The sequence below is a fragment of the Sceloporus occidentalis genome, unplaced genomic scaffold (genome assembly GCF_023333645.1).
Source record: "Sceloporus occidentalis isolate IW3139 unplaced genomic scaffold, rSceOcc1.0.p SCAF_157, whole genome shotgun sequence".
Lineage (NCBI taxonomy): Eukaryota > Metazoa > Chordata > Lepidosauria > Squamata > Phrynosomatidae > Sceloporus > Sceloporus occidentalis.
Genome location: NW_028317137.1, coordinates 1,499,764 through 1,516,738, shown reverse-complemented (window position 1 = coordinate 1,516,738; position 16,975 = coordinate 1,499,764). Strand labels below are relative to the sequence as shown.

Genomic DNA, 16,975 nt, shown 5'->3' with positions numbered 1-16,975 from the left:
CTAGGACCCCAAAAACACTCTGAAAACCTTGGCTGATGGAGCTAATCATAAAGGTTTTACTTTATATAGAGGGTGGTAGATAGGTGGAACAGCCTCCTAGCTAAAGTGGCAATTTAAACATTGGCTGAGTCTAAGACGAGACCAACGACTGATTAAGGTCTGAGTCTTTACAGTAGGAGAAACGGGCTACTAGACGGGCCGGTCTGCCGGCAGATTCTCTGTTTCTAATTGGTACTCCATAAGAAAAAGAACACATTAAAGCAGATCTGCCCCTTTCCCAAACCCTACATTTTGCAGTTGAATGCACTAAATAAACCTACATAAGGTTAAAATAAGTGTCTTTAAGCACTATATGAGTATACCATGGGAGCAGTCACCTTCACTTCCTGTTTGGAGATTTATTTATGAGTATACCATGGGAGCAGTCACGTTCACTTCCTGTGGAGATTTCTTTGAGTATACCATAGGAGCAGTCACCTTCACTTCCTGTTTGGAGATTTATTTATGAGTATACCATAGGAGCAGTCACCTTCACTTCCTGTTTGGAGATTTATTTATGAGTATACCATAGGAGAAGTCACCTTCACTTCCTGTGGAGATTTATTTATGAGTATACCATAGGAGCAGTCACCTTCACTTCCTGTGGAGATTTCTTTATGAGTATACCATGGGAGCAGTCACGTTCACTTCCTGTGGAGATTTCTTTATGAGTATACCATACGAGTAGTCACCTTCACTTTCTGTTTGGAGATTTATTTATGAGTATACCATAGGAGCAGTCACCTTCACTTCCTGTTTGGAGATTTATTTATGAGTATACCATAGGAGAAGTCACCTTCACTTCCTGTGGAGATTTATTTATGAGTATACCATAGGAGCAGTCACCTTCACTTCCTGTGGAGATTTCTTTATGAGTATACCATCGGAGCAGTCACCTTCACTTCCTGTGGAGATTTCTTTATGAGTATACCATAGGAGCAGTCACCTTCACTTCCTGTGGAGATTTCTTTATGAGTATACCATCGGAGCAGTCACCTTCACTTCCTGTTTGGAGATTTTTTCCCCTCATTAATTAATTGGTTCTATAAGTTGCTGGGAAGCTGGTTCCAGAACCTTTTTGAGTAAGTGTGGGGTGAGAAGGGAGGGCAGTTAAGAAATTAACTATTTGTTCTCTCTGGGGTAAAATATTCCTTTTTAAACCAAACGCCTACAAACCTATTCCTACTATTAAAAAAACCGAAGAAGCCGCGGTGATTTAAATAAATTCAGTTACGCCAAACGCTTTGAAGCTGAAGCTCCCCTATAAACGGAGCAGATAATACTCCGCAGGGGCATTTATACGGGGTATTTATTACTGTCTCGGCTCTGTGCTGTTCGCTTACACTCTTCATGCAAAAGCACCTTTAAATTACCAACGAGCCAATAATATAAGTTTTGGTACGAAACCAAAAATAGTAAAACAGTAAAAACAGTACTTTTTCTATCTATCCAGAAAGCTTCCACCCGCCTCATATAACGTATGCATCTGGCCCTTTCTACCCTCTCTCCGGCCCTCTGCTGTTGGAGTTACACAGAGTTTAGGGGCAGCACCCCCGCATTGTGTGTCTATTCACTAAAGAGAGAGTTTGCAGGAGAGTTGTGGTTTCAGCTCCTTGACTTCGATGTACATTACGAGCTTCTGCTGCACTAAGAGCTTGGCTGCCCTGTATAATGTATACTTAAATCTGTCATTCCTTCAGTCTCGTCACCCATTGAATTATACATTATACAGGGTCAGCTCAGTCCTAAATAATAGTGAAGTAAGAGTTCATACCACAACTCAATGTTTAGTGGATAGAGTCCATAGTCACCTCCTTCTGCTGGCAGCCTTAGTGCTCCCCCTAGTGCGAGACGGAGGAACCTGCAGCCGGGAGAGGAACTCGGGACTTATGGCTAATGAAATGTGAGGTGTGAGGCACGCCAGTGTGAGTGCGTCAGTCATGAAAGTGCCTGTGAGTTTTACTAGTCGTGCTAATCTGAGGGCTGAGTGTGCGTCTGCTACTTTGAGTTGATTGCGAGTCGTGAGTGATGTGAGTTCTTAGTTGTGTCTGTGCGTGTGAGTGCCCGTCTCCGAGCGCGGTGTTCTTGTGCGTCTCCTACTTTGAGTCAATTGCGATTTGTGAGTTATGCGAGTTGAGCTCTGTGTTATATGATTGTTCTTTTATGTTCTCTGATTGTCTGTGAGTGCTGTGAGTTGTAATCCCTGTTATATGATTGTTCTTTTGTTATATTACATTCTTTGATTGTCTGTGAGTTGTGATCTTGTGTGAATGAATGTCTGTCAGTGTAGTGTGTTATATACCATATAACAAAAATGGCTGTGAGTGAATGGAGTTACTTGTTGGCACCAACTGCATTTACGAAGACCTCAAGCAATGTAACAACGCTCTGCCACACAACGACTGACAGACTCAGCAGCCGCTGCAAGAGGCTCTGTTACTGATATGGCCACCATTACTGCGCTTACCATGATGGCGGTTAGTTGGATCATACCATGGGACGAGGGGGGTCTATTTATCATATGACAGAGTAATACGATACAGCTGAGATCTCTCAGTTTAATGTAATGAGATCTTCACACATATCTGAGACGTCCCGGATTATAAACAGATTTATTTTACTTTACGGCAGCATCAGGCAGACGTCACTCGGGAACCGTCTCTGCGAGCCACTTCAAGTACGGGGGGTTCCCCTGCTCGATGGGGAGGCTGATGACCTCACAGACTTCGTACGGATGAACCGATCTGAAGACATTGAAAGAAAACGCTATTTAAAAGGGACATCTTTAAAAGGGGCTTCTACGGGGGACTGAATATTCTGGATGGACTTTTCCACCGGTGACGTAAACATTCATCTGCATGAGATACGGAGTGATATCACCAGCCTCCGAGGCCGACAACTATAACCAGTTTTGCCTTGGCCAATGCATTTGCTTGCAATTCTGTATATGGAACCCCCAGCCCTTGCAGCATGCGCAGGGAAAGAGCCGACATCATCTCTTCCCTCACCTGACGTACTCCGTCAGAGCCGCAACTTTGGAGGTTCTGGTTTTAATCATCTATACAAAAAAAAAAAAAAGGTGAGTGTGAGTGGCATGGAAACTGTGATAGAAACATAGAGTACACTTACACACATCTAATCAGCTGTCTTTCACACAGGGCCCTACCTCTGTCTCTATATTACCGGAGGTTATTTGCAGGAGCCATATGCCTATCCCATGAATGTTTAAATTCCCTCACTGTATTGCCCTCTACCACCTCAGCTGGAAGACTGTCTCATCTATCTACCACCCTCGCAATAAACCAAGACATCCTTACATTACATCTAAGCCTCTGATAGGTCAATGCATTTTCTTTACTGATGTGTCTGTTTTAATATGATTGGAGATGAGCTTTATGATGTGCTGCCGGTGCTGGCAGGTGGGAGAGGACTCTTACCAGCAAGATCTCACTATCCTCTTCTATTTTTCCTTTCCACTCATATCTACGGGAAAAAAAACAGGAAAACGAGACCAGATGGGAAAGATACAAGGACAGAGATAGGCCTGACGGACTCTGCGCGGACAGACACACAGACACAGGCAGACAGACGGCCAAACAGAGCACCCGGAGAAAACCTCTGTCACGTTATGTAGAATCATTTCAATGCAGCTCTACGGGATCCTCACATCATCAGGTTAGAAAGCGAGACCTGAGAACATACGGCAAGGAGACAGGACCTGAGCGCCACTCACATGGATGTTATCTGCGGTATGACGTTCACGCAGGCCGCCAACCTCCGCTCCACCAGACCCCTGCAGAAAAACCAGTAACGTATCTGTAAACGAAGCACATCGGGGTCTGGCCCCCAGTTTCTGGGGAATCTCACCGAGCACACGTCACACGCGGACAGGGGAATCAATCTGTGTTCCCAGAGGACTGCGACATAAGCTCAACTGGAACACCACCCATGTACTATGTGTGTGACAGGATCACTAAAACACATATCACGCCAAGATGATTTAAAAGGCACAGGCTCTATCATGTCCCATGTACCCAGCAGGCATTCCAAGCTGTGACTTGGGTCCAAAGAGGGACTGTCCCTCCTAAACAGGGACAGTTGGGAGGTAAGCTTATATGTGTCCTTTCAGTTCCCATTTTGCAACACACTACGGAAATCTCCTACGCGGATATAAGGGACCCCCGTATTACATACCGGGCTATGTCTTTGGCCACTTTGTCATTAGGGCAGGTGACGTAGGCCGCGGAGAGCGATCCTGTTGCGTACGCGTCGGAAGCCATCGAGAAAAATCGCAATCCCACAATCCTCAGGAACAGGGGAGTCATACACAGCAGCACCGCCTGGGGGCACAATGGGAGATTAACCCTTTAACAGACAGGAACAGCAACTTAATTAAAGCTGCACAGTGAGTGGATACTTCATTCTCCTGTGTAGGCGCACATAAAGGTCCATATGCGTTCTCCTCCCTTTTTATACACGAGCCGCACACACAGTGGGGAGGAATTACAGAGACAAGTCTTTGAAACATTAAATCTAGTTTCCTCTGGGGGTCTAATTATATATATTTAAACACAGCGGTTAGTGATTATACTCACACAGCCAGCCGCTATCACTGCCCAGCACTGCAGGGATCCGGAGACAGGGCGCATGCACAAGCAGCAGCGTGCCAATTCTGTAGAGTCCTGACCTAGGAGCACACCGTCAGCATGTGTTACTATCATTCCTATTCATACCCCATTCAGATGAACACGTTACTTTCTAACACGCAGACATTCTGCCGCCCGACCGTCTAGCGATGTAAACGACAGGACTCTGCTCTCCTGTAACGAAGCCACCGGCTGACACCTCATTAGCGGGAGATTAGAAGAGGGCGAGACGATAACCGCTTCATTACTTATTAATGAGATGAGTTCCGCATCAAACACAAGAGCGAGATCCAAGCGGAGCTGTCCAGCCGGCTGCGGTGCTGAATCTAGAAAAGGTTCTAGATCTGACCTCCTGCAGGACTGGGTTTTTATTAAAGGGGGCCACAAGTGCCCGTAAAGATCCCGCAGAATCACCCCCACACACAGATGTATACTTACCCCTAGTCAGCTCCAGCGCTGGCTCAGCAAATGCCCCAGGGGGCGGGGTTCAGCAAGACCCCTGTACATATGCATGTACACTGGGGGGGGGGGGAGTAAAAGCTAATTTTCCTGCCCTCCTTCCTACAGTCGGTGGCATTATTTATACCATCAGCAGGAACGCACTTTTTTACACAGTTTTCCAACTTTCTAATAAAACAAAGTAGGAATTCAGCGCACCCAGCCAACGGCATTCATCTAGGGTGTAAATATTGGGGATACCGCCACACTATACGGCCGTATACCCCTCAGCCCCCCACTACGCCAAAGTACCCCAAGTTTGGCGAGTCCTGTCGAACTTTTCATGGCTGGAGCTGGATCAGAGAGACTGCCTTTTAACCCAAATGAAATTCAATTTAAAGCCTTCTCTGGACTCCACTAATGAGACTTCTGTGCGGCAGGAGAGGGACGATCAACCCTCTTGTATCTTTTTGTGTTCCGACTTTCTAATACCCGCAGAAATCATCTCAATTTAGGCGTTTTCCCTAAAAGTTTCAAAAGAAACCAGAAAAGATATTTGTCCCCCCACCATTTAGTTTTACCCGTTACAAGATGTTAATACTCTCTCTTCCCGATCAAAAATGATACATTTTTCATTTTCATCTTTAAATTCCATTTTTTTATAGTCTTATGAGAGGGAAAAAAAGGCATTTTCTCATTTGGGTCATATTTTTATGCAGATTTTCTCAAGGCCAAAGCATTATACACTAAAGTAAGCTGATCCTATACATCATATACTGTATTTAAAATGTAAAATACACCTATAGAAATTATATATATATTAAATGAGATTAAATTCCAAATTTACAATCCCTCATATCTATATATATATAATTCTATAACAATAATTACTCATAATTAATTATATATTCTCATATCTACCTACATGGACACACAACATATAACATATTACACACACACACATATATATATATATATATATATATATATATATATATATATATACACATATATATATAGATAGATACACACAAGTCATGTCCTGTTTACCCATTGTACAACACTGCGGAATATGATGGTGCTGTATAAAACAATAACAAATAATAATAGTGGACATGCTACATAAAGATTTACGTGAGATTTTATACCTTTGGGCCAGAGTGAAATTATTATAATTATTATTTTATTACATCACTCAAATGCCCACATATACCCGAAGACAAAGTTACAGTGACTCTAGTAACTACAAACCGCAAGCACATTTACCTAGACAGAAGGCAGCCGTGACCTTTCACCCGGAACCTTATCTGCTTATTCCTGACGTGAAAGCGCCTCAACAAATATGGCGCCCGCCTCAACCTCCCACTCAGCTCTCACACCTCCTTTCCGTTTTTTGAGCCTGACACTTTTTGTTTACGCCCCAAGTAAGATGGCACCCGTTACGTTTCTATGGGAACAGGAAATATGTCATTTCGCGCAACTTTATTGAGGTCATTGACGCAGAGACAGAGGCTGCAGCCAGAAGCAACGGTGCACCATGGGAGTTGTATCCCGGGGTGACGTTTCATGTGTGTATATTTACATGCTACGCCTACGGCATGAACATGCACACACACATGCGTCGTGGTTGTTCGCTTGTGCATGCCCTGTGTGTGACAGAACCGGTGTGTGCTGTGTGCGGACGGCGAATCCTGCAGCAATCTCCATTACAACCCGCCGCTGTGTATGGAGGCTTTATCATACCTGCATAACCTGTACATGCTGCATGTGAACATGCATGTGCCAAGCGAACATACGAGAAGCAATGCTCTTGGTCTCTATGTGTGTATATACACATACATATATTTATACATACACATATATGTATATATATATACACACACACACACACACACACACACACACACACATATGCAAACAATGAACATTGCTGTGCTCATTGTAGTCCAATGAAAAATATATATGTATATATACACACATAAAATATATATATATATATAGAGCCATCATATTCAGCAGCGCTGTACAATGGGTATGTGTGATGTGTGTAACATGACCATAAGCGCAAACAAAAGGGTATATATATATATAAACACACACATACATACATACATATAGTGATTAGATTGCATTTATTGCCATTATCTGAGCATGCACTCGCGCACATGCATCAGAAAGCCTTAGTGCACGGCAGTGTTAGGGTGCGCTGTGCATGCGCACCGATGCTATGTTTAATGACTTAACAGACACGCTTTCTGCCTGATGGGCAATTTTTTAATTATTTTTGGGGGGGATTTTTTTTTTTTTTTAAAGGGTAGTAGTTGTATCCGGTGTCGGGGTCCGCCACACATCGTTCCTGTCGGTGATGGGAATGCGTTCCGTCGTATGTTGTGGTTTTTCTGTAGTGAGGATGGAGTGTCTTGCCCCGTGGCCTGCTGGAGAACACTGTTTAGTGCAGCTCGCCCTGTCCCATTTTATTCCCCTCTCTCCTCATCTCTCCTCCCTCCATTCACACTTACATTCCTCCAACCTCCCTCCTCTCTCCTTTTTCATCTCTCCTCCTATCCCTCCATCCTCTCCACCTCCTCTATCTGATGCAGCATCTCATTCTGAGCATCCTTCCCCTCCTCCTCCTCCGCTCTCTCCATCTTTCCCGTTTCCCTCCTCTTCCCCCCTCCTTCTCTCTAGATATCCAGCTGCAAAATCTGACGGCCTGGGTTTTTTTTTTTTTTAGACTATTCCTCCTCTCCTCCCCTCTTCCCCTATCTATCTATCTCCCCCATATTTCTCCTCTTTTCCTACACCCCCATTTTATTGCTCCTTTGTTTTTTCTTTCATTTAAATTGAACACCCCGCTATAATTTCCATTCCATCTCTGCCTGTATTTGTAAATACATTTTATCCCAACACCTCCTTTCCTGATCCATTAAACACTCCGTACCTTTTCATCCTCCACATTGTATTTCCTCCCCGTCGTGCATTCCCTGTACATAGATTTATATGTGTATTTATTTAATGTATATTCTGCCTATTAACCTTAATAGCATCCCTTCCATCTCCCTTTCTCCCTCAATCCATCTCTCTCTCTGTCTCCATCTCTCTCCCCTGCAGTCACATCATCTCTGTCCCCAATGTGATTAAACTCCTCTCCTTCTCCCGGTGTCGTTCTCTCCGGGGGATTTTCGATGTTCAGATTCACGTCTTAGCTGTGGAATGATGTTTTATGCGCCCTTCAGAGGTAAACATTTGCCGGATGTATGTTGAAACCCTAAATTTGTTTTTTTTTTTCCCTCGAAGACCCCCCTGCACTTCTGTGTCCTCCCTGCATCGGTGGCTTTCTTTAACTTGTCATCTCTTCTGGTCCGCAGCTCTCTATCATTTAAAAACCCGTTTTCCGCATCCTCTACTTTCCAATTCCCTATTTATGGATGCCTCAAACTTTGCGCCTGTCAGCTACTTTGTATGTAACGGTATCTCCTCTTCTCTGATCCTCTCTCTCTCTCTCTCTCTCTGTTCCCCCCTCTCTCTCTATCCGTTCCTCTCTCTCTCTCTCTATCCATCTCTCTCTCTCCGTTCCTCTCTCTATCCATCTCTCTCTCCGTATATCTCTCTCTCTGTCCATTCCCCTCTCTCTCTCTTCATATATATCTCTCTCTCTCTCCATTTCCCTCTCTCTCCGTATATCTCTCTCTCTAACTTTTGGCTGTATATTATCACTTCTGCTAACGGTTCCCGGTTGTTTTGTCATCCTTATGGGGTTCTCTGTAGAAGCGGCTCGTTGATCCGCCGTTCTAATGGTTATGATATCAATTCTTTTAGACGGTATGGGGTAAAATGCCATAATGAGTATTTATCGCGAGTCCGTTACGTATCCGAGCTCTGCGTCTCCTCCTGATATCTCTTGCTATTAATCGACGCTTTATTTTGAATATATTCTCGGTTAATCTAGCTCTCAGTGCCTTTCCCCGAGTCTCGTTCTCTATCTGTCTTTATATTTGAACGCGTCCTGCTGTCTAATGGACAATCGTTCCTTATTTATATATAGTTTTTGGTAGCGCTGTTTGCTTTTAGGTTTCACACTCTTAATTCCATCCGCTTCCAATTCCATCAGCTCTGTCTCTTGCTTTATATCCCAGGGTCCTAAGACATAAGCTGTCTCTCTCCATAATACAGAGGGGGTGAGACGCTCTAATTTATCACAACTTCATAGATCTGTGTACGTTCGGTCCCTTTCTCCAGATATTTAGTGGGGATGGCATGTTGTCTTTTCACTAAACCCAATGAAATGTGTGGATGCTCCAGATTGAGGATGACCTCAGATTCTCTGTATGATTTTACTATCTCTTCCATGGATCGTTAGTTCCATAAGTATTTGAATAAGCCGTCGTAAAAGTGACGCGATTGCCGGGTTCCTCTGGACAGAGAAGCTTCACGCCGGGTCTCATAACACGCGTGTGGCATGGACATCACCGTCTTTATGGCTCACCAAGGCTCCTCTACCTTGAGGTGGCCCACGTGCGGGGGGTTAAGTTCATTTCGACGGTGTTGTCTCGTGTTTTGAATGCATCCCGTTTCCAGTTGTTTTGGTGATGCTGACAGATCACTGCTGTAGACGTGCAGAAGAGGAGGCTTCCGCTGTCTAGGCTTTATCTGGTCTGGATAGATGGAGAGAGTCCTGCCTTGTTGATGTTGGCTTCCATTGAGTGGGGTTCTCGCTGGAGTTCAGCCAGGTGACAGAGAGGGGACTGGCTGATAGAGTTGGGAGAAGTATCACTCAGAAGTCCTGAATGAGCCGTGTTACTACCTGATGTGGCTTATCGCTTTTCTATGTAAAGTGTAAATTAGAGATAGAGGTCTATTGTCCATCATCATTTTTCACTTTACCATTCAAGCCATGCGGGAAATGCTCTTCTAACATGCCCAGGGGCAGACAATTGCCCTCTGGGCCAGTCCAAAATTGTTCACAAAGGGCCAGTCCAACCTGGACCAGGCCAGTTCAGGTTGGACCACCCCGGGGAGGCAGGTGCGCAGCGGTGTCCCTACAACAATGTGGGTGGGCTTGTTGAGCAGCCATGGAGCTGACTGGCAGTAAGGACACCATGTGCCAACACATCAGCTGCATGGCAAGGAACTGCAAGAAAATTTAAAGGGACCTCATATGCATTAAAATATTTTAATAAAGTTTTACTAGGATGTTTTTATTATTATTGATCAAATACAACAATGCAAAGAGAACAATACATGGGCTGTCCTTATTTTACGTTGACTCCACGTACAGGGATTCACTCTTACACCATGCCTCCGTCTAGTCCTGATCATCATGGCAGGCTTGGACTTACATCGTATTTAATTATTATTATTATTGTTAGGGCTTTTGGTCACAGAAAGTAACGCTGGCTCGGGTTCCCTTACCCTTCCACATGGGAGTTTGATGCCAGATCTGTGGAAATCAAATTGTTTAAAAAGTGCGCCGACAGGAGGGCAGGAAATGTACTTCTTTCCATGTTTTCTTTCTGTATTCTATGGTTCTTTTTGTATGTAAGAAATAATACCAACATAATTCAGGTAATCGGGTGTAAAAATACTGATTATGATGTCATATTGTTATTTTTGTTAGGGTTTCAATTATTTTGTGTAAAGGGAAGTTCTGTTACCTGCAGCTTGATGACATCACAGGCGCTACAGGAAGCTGTCATTGGGGAGATCCGTCTCTCTTTAGGGACATGCACAGAGAGAGAAAGATACTAAGATGGAAATAGTGACCTAGATAAAGAAAATGGCTTGTGATGTCGTCAAAAAGTGCTTATTTTTGGCACGTGGGGTATGAGACGTATTTTTGTGAAGGTCTTGATTAAACAAAAATCACAGTATTGACACAGGACCCGGAAAATGTGGGATTTACACCAAAATGTAATAGTTCTACAGCATCTCACCTTATTCCTCTCATATGATTAATGAATGCAGATTGTGGTCTGGCTCAGCATTGGTAAATGAATTGGTGGATATCTGTATTTCTAATGATTAATATTAATTATTTACATGGTTACAACAGTGCTTGATATACCACATGGGCATATGGGTAGTTACAATGTCTGAATAGTAGCCCCTGGTGGTCTCTTTTGTTGTCCTGATCCGCTGCTGGCTTTGGGACTACTTTTGATGGTTGTTTTTCAGCTTGGATGCCTTGTTCTTCCTCATGTAGATTACCGAGACAATGATAGATAGGTGGTAAAGCCTCCCAGTGGAAGCGGTAGAGGCCAATACATCGGGGGATTTAAACATGGATGGGATAGGCATAATCTAAGATCAGGCCTGGTGAAGGTTTGTCTTCAAAGCAGGAGAAATGAGCGACTAGATGGGCTGAATGGGTAAATTCTACGTTTCTATGTACTTGGCATTATACACACCGCAGCCGGTGCGCAGTACACCACGTAATATATAAACAGTGCAGTTTAAGATGAGTTTACCAGTAGAAGGCTAATACCATATCCACAAAGAGGATTATTAGATGTAATTCCACCTTCGTTTCTTTACTACCTGCCTTCAGACAAGCCGTGTCCTCGTTTCTTTATACATCTATTATTTAATAAGTAATAGTGCAAATAGAAGTATTACCGGGGTTCTTATAGAGCCATTTCTCTAAAGGGGGAGTTGTGGTGAGATGATGGATTCCTGCTCATTACATGACATTAAAGTCCTTTTATATTTAAATATTGATCTCATTGAGCATAACCCCCAGCGGTATATACACTAATAAATCCCCTGCGCTATATACAGTAATAACCCCTCGGTGGTGTATACAGTAATAACCCCCAGTGCTGTATAGAGTAATAACTCTCAGCGCTGTATACAGTAATAAATCCCCTGCGCTATATACAGTAATAACCCCCAGCGCTGTATACAGTAATATACCCTAGTGCTATATACAGTAATATAACCCCCCAGTGCTATAAACTGTAATAAACCGTAGTGCCATATACAAAAACACCAAAGCTGTATACAGTGATAACCTATAGTGCTCTATAGAGTAATAACCCTCAGTGCTATATAAAGTGATAACCCCCAGGGCTGAACACTGTAATAACCCCCCAGCGCTGTATACAGTAATATAACCCACAGCGCTGTATATAGTAATATAACACCCCAACGCTATATACAGTAATAACCCCCCCAGCACTGTATACAGTAATATAACCCCAGCGCTGTATACAGTAATATAACCCCCAGCGCTATATACAGTAATACCCCCCTAGTGCTGTATACAGTAATATAACCGCCAGCGCTGTATACAGTAATATAAGTCGCATTGACAAAATCCTGATCTTATCTCAATGTATTATTTCTGTTCTATTTTTATATTTCCATATTTATATATTAGGTAAGAACACCTAATTTTTTTTTGGGGGGGGGCATGGCCAGGGGGCTTTCCTCAGACTTATTTAAATTATTATTAATAGCCATCTATGTAGACATTTAGAGGAAAATATAAAATATATTTTATTTACACAATTTAATTTTAAGTAAATTTCCTGCTATTTCTATACACGTTATTATGACCTTTAGGGCTGTAGAACCCTGTGATACACTCTGACCCCCCCTCTGACCACAGATACATCCAATACCGAAATACCCCATACCCCACCGATTGTATTTAATTGCTGAGCTATGTGTGATCAGAGGGCAAGAACCTGCAGGGAACGGTAGGCAGAACTGAGATTCCACCTCCCGTTTTCTTCAAGTGGTTTGGTCCATGGACACTTCCTGTCTGGAGTGTGAGCAGGGAGTGCTTCCTTTGTGGCATGGGCTCTAGAGAGAGACTGCCTGCTTTGTGTGATGCCCCTTTGTATGTACAAGTGCAGGTGGGCAGGGGCAGTAAATTTGCCAAACGTCCCATATGTAACGATATCTATCCTGCTTGGAGAGCTCACAGCAAACAGAGTTCTTAATTCTATTAATCTGTAAATAATCAAAACATCCTGAAATACAACCAAAGCCGTAACGTGGCTTATTCTGTATCTGCCAAAGCAGTTATTTAAATGCGGTATATTATATGTCCTTATTTACTCATTCTGCCCCCGTCTAGTCACCCAGTTTTTCTTGCTGTAAAGACTCAAACCTTAACTGGTCCTTGGACTCGTCTTAGATTCAGGAGCCGTGTGCCTATCCCATGCATGTTTTTAGCAAAGGTGTCTACCACCTCTGCTGGGAGGCTGTTCCATTCCCTCTCTGTAAAACGTCCTTCCTTCCTGACCCCACAACAGAGGTTTTCCCAGGACAAACACTCTGAGCTCCTAGAAAAGAGGGAGATCAAGGGAGGACTGAGGGACAAAGGAATTTGGCTTCCACAGAACTACTGGGCCTTGTAAGAAGGACACATCAGAGAGGCACTCCTGTGTCGTAGAAAGTTGAATACCCAGTGCTGTTGTTATCAGTTCACAGAGGGGGCTTTCCTGGCTTTTCGGTCCTGCGATGCCCAGTTGGCAGTATAGGGGGGGGGGGAGACGTTATAATAGGTGCATTGGGGCAGAAAGTGTCATTTTCAACAGTTCTGGTCAGATTGGTCCCCATTGCTTCCAGTTTCCGCTTTACTCTTAATGCTCCATCTGATTGGAGAAATGTTAATCTGCGGAGGGTGTGAGTTTGGCGGATGCTCGCTTGGCGAGAGGCGCTCCTTCTCGGGGCGCACCTCTTCTTTAATGATTACGGTAGCTTGATACGGAATAATTAATGACGGGCAAAATGGTTTCAGAGTAACTATAGCCCGAGGCCGGCCGTAACGTTTTATTAATGAGTGGTGGAAATGGGAAATGGCACCGTCTGCACGATGATGGAGATTATATTTAAGATTTCTATTTTCATTGTTAACACTTTGTGTAACAAAACACTTTGAATACTGATGATGAATGTAACATTTTAGATAATTGAGATTATAAGAGAGGGTATCCGGCCACCATGCTGACCCTACAATGATATTTGGTCGTGCCGAATGCTTTAGGTGGGCTTGTCACTTAAAAGTACCCTTTACGTTTAACATTGGAAGTCAGTTTTTTGACATGTCTGCTCTATGATCAGAAAAATTAATGTCTCCCAACCTCTCCGTGCTGTTCACAGTAAACTCTCTTATGAAATGCACATGGATGTATATGAAGTTTAATTCAGGAGCGTGTAGTCCACGGCCAGTTTTAAAGCAGATATCAGTGAAGCAAACCCTGGGTGCTTCACTGATCACTGAGGAAAAAAGTGCTTTAGCATTTAAAGATATAGCTGAAAATAATATATATATATATATATATATATATATATATATCCCAGCATGTATGAGACATCCTCTTGTGGTTTATTTTGTAGGTTTATAAATTATTGCAGAAATATAGATATTAGATGAGGTTAGACATTAAAACTGTTTTTACATATAGTTAAATATACAGTATTGTAAAAAGTTTTAGGCAAGTTTTAGGCAAGTATGAAAAAATGCTGTAAAGTAAGAATTCTTTCAAAAACAGATAGTTTTAGTTTTTTTTTTTTTATCATTTAACAAAACGCAAAGTGAGCGGACAGAAGAAAAATCTAATTTAAACCAATATTTGGTGTGATCGCCCTTTTTTTCTTGAAAACAGCATCAATTCTTCTAGGTACACTTGCACAAAGTCAGGGATTCTGTAGGCCTATAGTTAGGTGTATAATTAAACAATTATACCAAACAGGTGCTAATGATCATCAATTTAATATGTAGGTTGAAACACAATCATTAACTGAAACAGAAACAGCTGTGTAAGAATAAAACTGGTTGAGGAACGGCCAAACTCACTAACAAGGTGAGGTTGCTGAAGGGCAGTTGGCAAGACTGAGCATGGCAACAACACGCAAGGTAGTTATACTGCGTCGGGAAGGTCTCTGCAAGGTAGACAGAGGTTTCCAGATGTTTTGCCCAAACCCTTTTGAAGAAGGACAAAGAAACGGGCAAGTTGAGGACCATAGATGCTGGGGTGGACCAAAGAAACTTAGTGCAGCAGATGAAAGACGCATCGTGCTTACTTCCCATCTCAATCAGAAGATTTCCAGCAGTGCCATCACCAGTGGAAGAAAACAGTGAGACCCTCGTACACCCATCTACTGTCCGAAGTCTTGTCAGAAGAGGTCTTCTTGGAAGACTTGTGGCCAAATGCCATACCTCTGACGTCGAAACAAGGGCAAGCAGCTTAACTATTCACGAAAACATAGGAACTGGGGTGCAACAAAATGGCAGCAGGTGCTCTGGACTGATCTCAAATATTTGGCTGGAGAGCGGTACATGAATGTGTGTTTGAAGGCAACACTGAATCATGGTGGAGGATCTTTAAATTGATTCGAGGGTTTTGTCAAATGAATGGTTTCCTCAATGCTGTGAAGTTCAGGCAGATACCATCAGGAAGGCATCTGATTGGCCCCAAATGTATTCTGTAGCATGGCAACGACCCCAAACGTACAGCCAAAGCCATTAAGTAGTATCTTCAACGCAAAGAAAATGGAGTGCCGGAGAAGCAACTGAGGCACCTAAGTCCATAGAAGAAACAGCGTTTAGACCTACCTCTCAAGTTCCTTAAAAACTGTGTGTGAGTGTACCTAGAACTGATTGAGTTCGATTTTCCTTCAGTTCGCCAAAGCTAGGTTTCTAATGCTTCTGTCCTCTCTATAGGTTTATGTTTAGGGGGCAAATTCAATTTTCAAATAATTGTGACTACGGAAAAATCTGCAATCCAAGGATCTGATTTAAATATGAAACGTAGTCTTATACTCAGCCACTTCCACTCTGTAAATGTGGTGAGTTGGAGAGTAGGAGACTCTTGTCAGCACCGCCACCCGCTCTGCACTAATCTGTTAAAAATAGTTTCTAATTTATTGTTGGTACTCTAGAGATTAGCTATTTAAAAAAGAATGAAAAAGACCCAATATGAATCTTTACCCGCTACTTTTTGGTACAGATATGTAAAAAAGGCTTATATGTAACCTTACAAAAGAACTCGCAACATCAGTCCCTAAAGCACAGGTTCACATGCTTCAGAAGAAACTTCAGCTTCACCGCCTGGGATTGCTCCAGGCTTCACCAGACTCTCCAGGTGAGTCTCTGCTGGGTCTGATCGGAGTCTCCAGGTGAGTCTCTGCTGGGTTTGATCGGAGTCTCTGCTGGGTCTGATCGGAGTCTCCAGGTGAGTCTCTGCTGGGTTTGATCGGAGTCTCTGCTGGGTTTGACCAGGAGTCTCCAGGTGAGTCTCTGCTGGGTCTGATCGGAGTCTCCGGGTGAGTCTCTGCTGGGTTTGATCGGAGTCTCTGCTGGTTTAGATCGGAGTCTCCAGGTGAGTCTCTGCTGGGTTTGATCGCAGTCTCCAGGTGAGTCTCTGCTGGGTTTGATCGGAGTCTCTGCTGGGTTTGACCAGGAGTCTCCAGGTGAGTCTCTGCTGGGTTTGATCGGAGTCTCTGCTGGTTTAGATCGGAGTCTCCAGGTGAGTCTCTGCTGGGTTTGATCGGAGTCTCCAGGTGAGTCTCTGCTGGGTTTGATCGGAGTCTCCAGGTGAGTCTCTGCTGGGTTGGACCAGAGTCTCCAGGTGAGGTTCTGTGTCCACGCCAACTGCCCATCCACTTCCCCTGCTCCTTAAAGGCCGTCTGGGGCTAGCCCTGCCCCTAACCAAATGTGTCTCCTTGTATAACCTCTTCCCATTCCCTCAGACTTTTTTGTACTTCTTACTCCCCACCACCCATTCATCTCTCCAATCTATTCAAGCTTCAACCCCTCCATTAAAACAATATATGTTGCAGTATCCCCCCCCCTGATAATTAAACAGCACAGCTACTCTTTTCGCTTTAAATCCGTATGC

The 16,975-nt window shown here is 43.5% G+C and overlaps 1 protein-coding gene across 1 annotated transcript; it reads right to left on the bottom strand.

The window, feature by feature from the left end:
* Positions 1-2,683: 2,683 nt before the first annotated feature.
* LOC149280380 (protein CutA homolog) lies at positions 2,684-10,819 on the bottom strand. Its single transcript, XM_089500630.1, has 6 exons — positions 10,778-10,819; positions 4,234-4,379; positions 3,773-3,832; positions 3,477-3,522; positions 3,048-3,097; positions 2,684-2,783 (listed from the first exon to the last, which is right to left on the bottom strand). Exons 1-6 carry the CDS (start codon positions 10,817-10,819, stop codon positions 2,684-2,686), a joined length of 444 nt encoding a protein of 147 aa, XP_089356756.1.
* Positions 10,820-16,975: the final 6,156 nt, after the last annotated feature.

Coding starts and splice junctions, on each gene's coding strand:
- LOC149280380 (XM_089500630.1), bottom strand. CDS start 10,819: ATGACAGCTTCCTGTAGCGCCTGTGATGTCATCAAGCTGCAG. Junction 3,098..3,476: donor AGGATAGTGAGATCTTGCTG/GTAAGAGTCCTC, acceptor TTTTTTGTATAG/ATGATTAAAACCAGAACCTC. Junction 2,784..3,047: donor GCTCTGACGGAGTACGTCAG/GTGAGGGAAGAG, acceptor CAATGTCTTCAG/ATCGGTTCATCCGTACGAAG.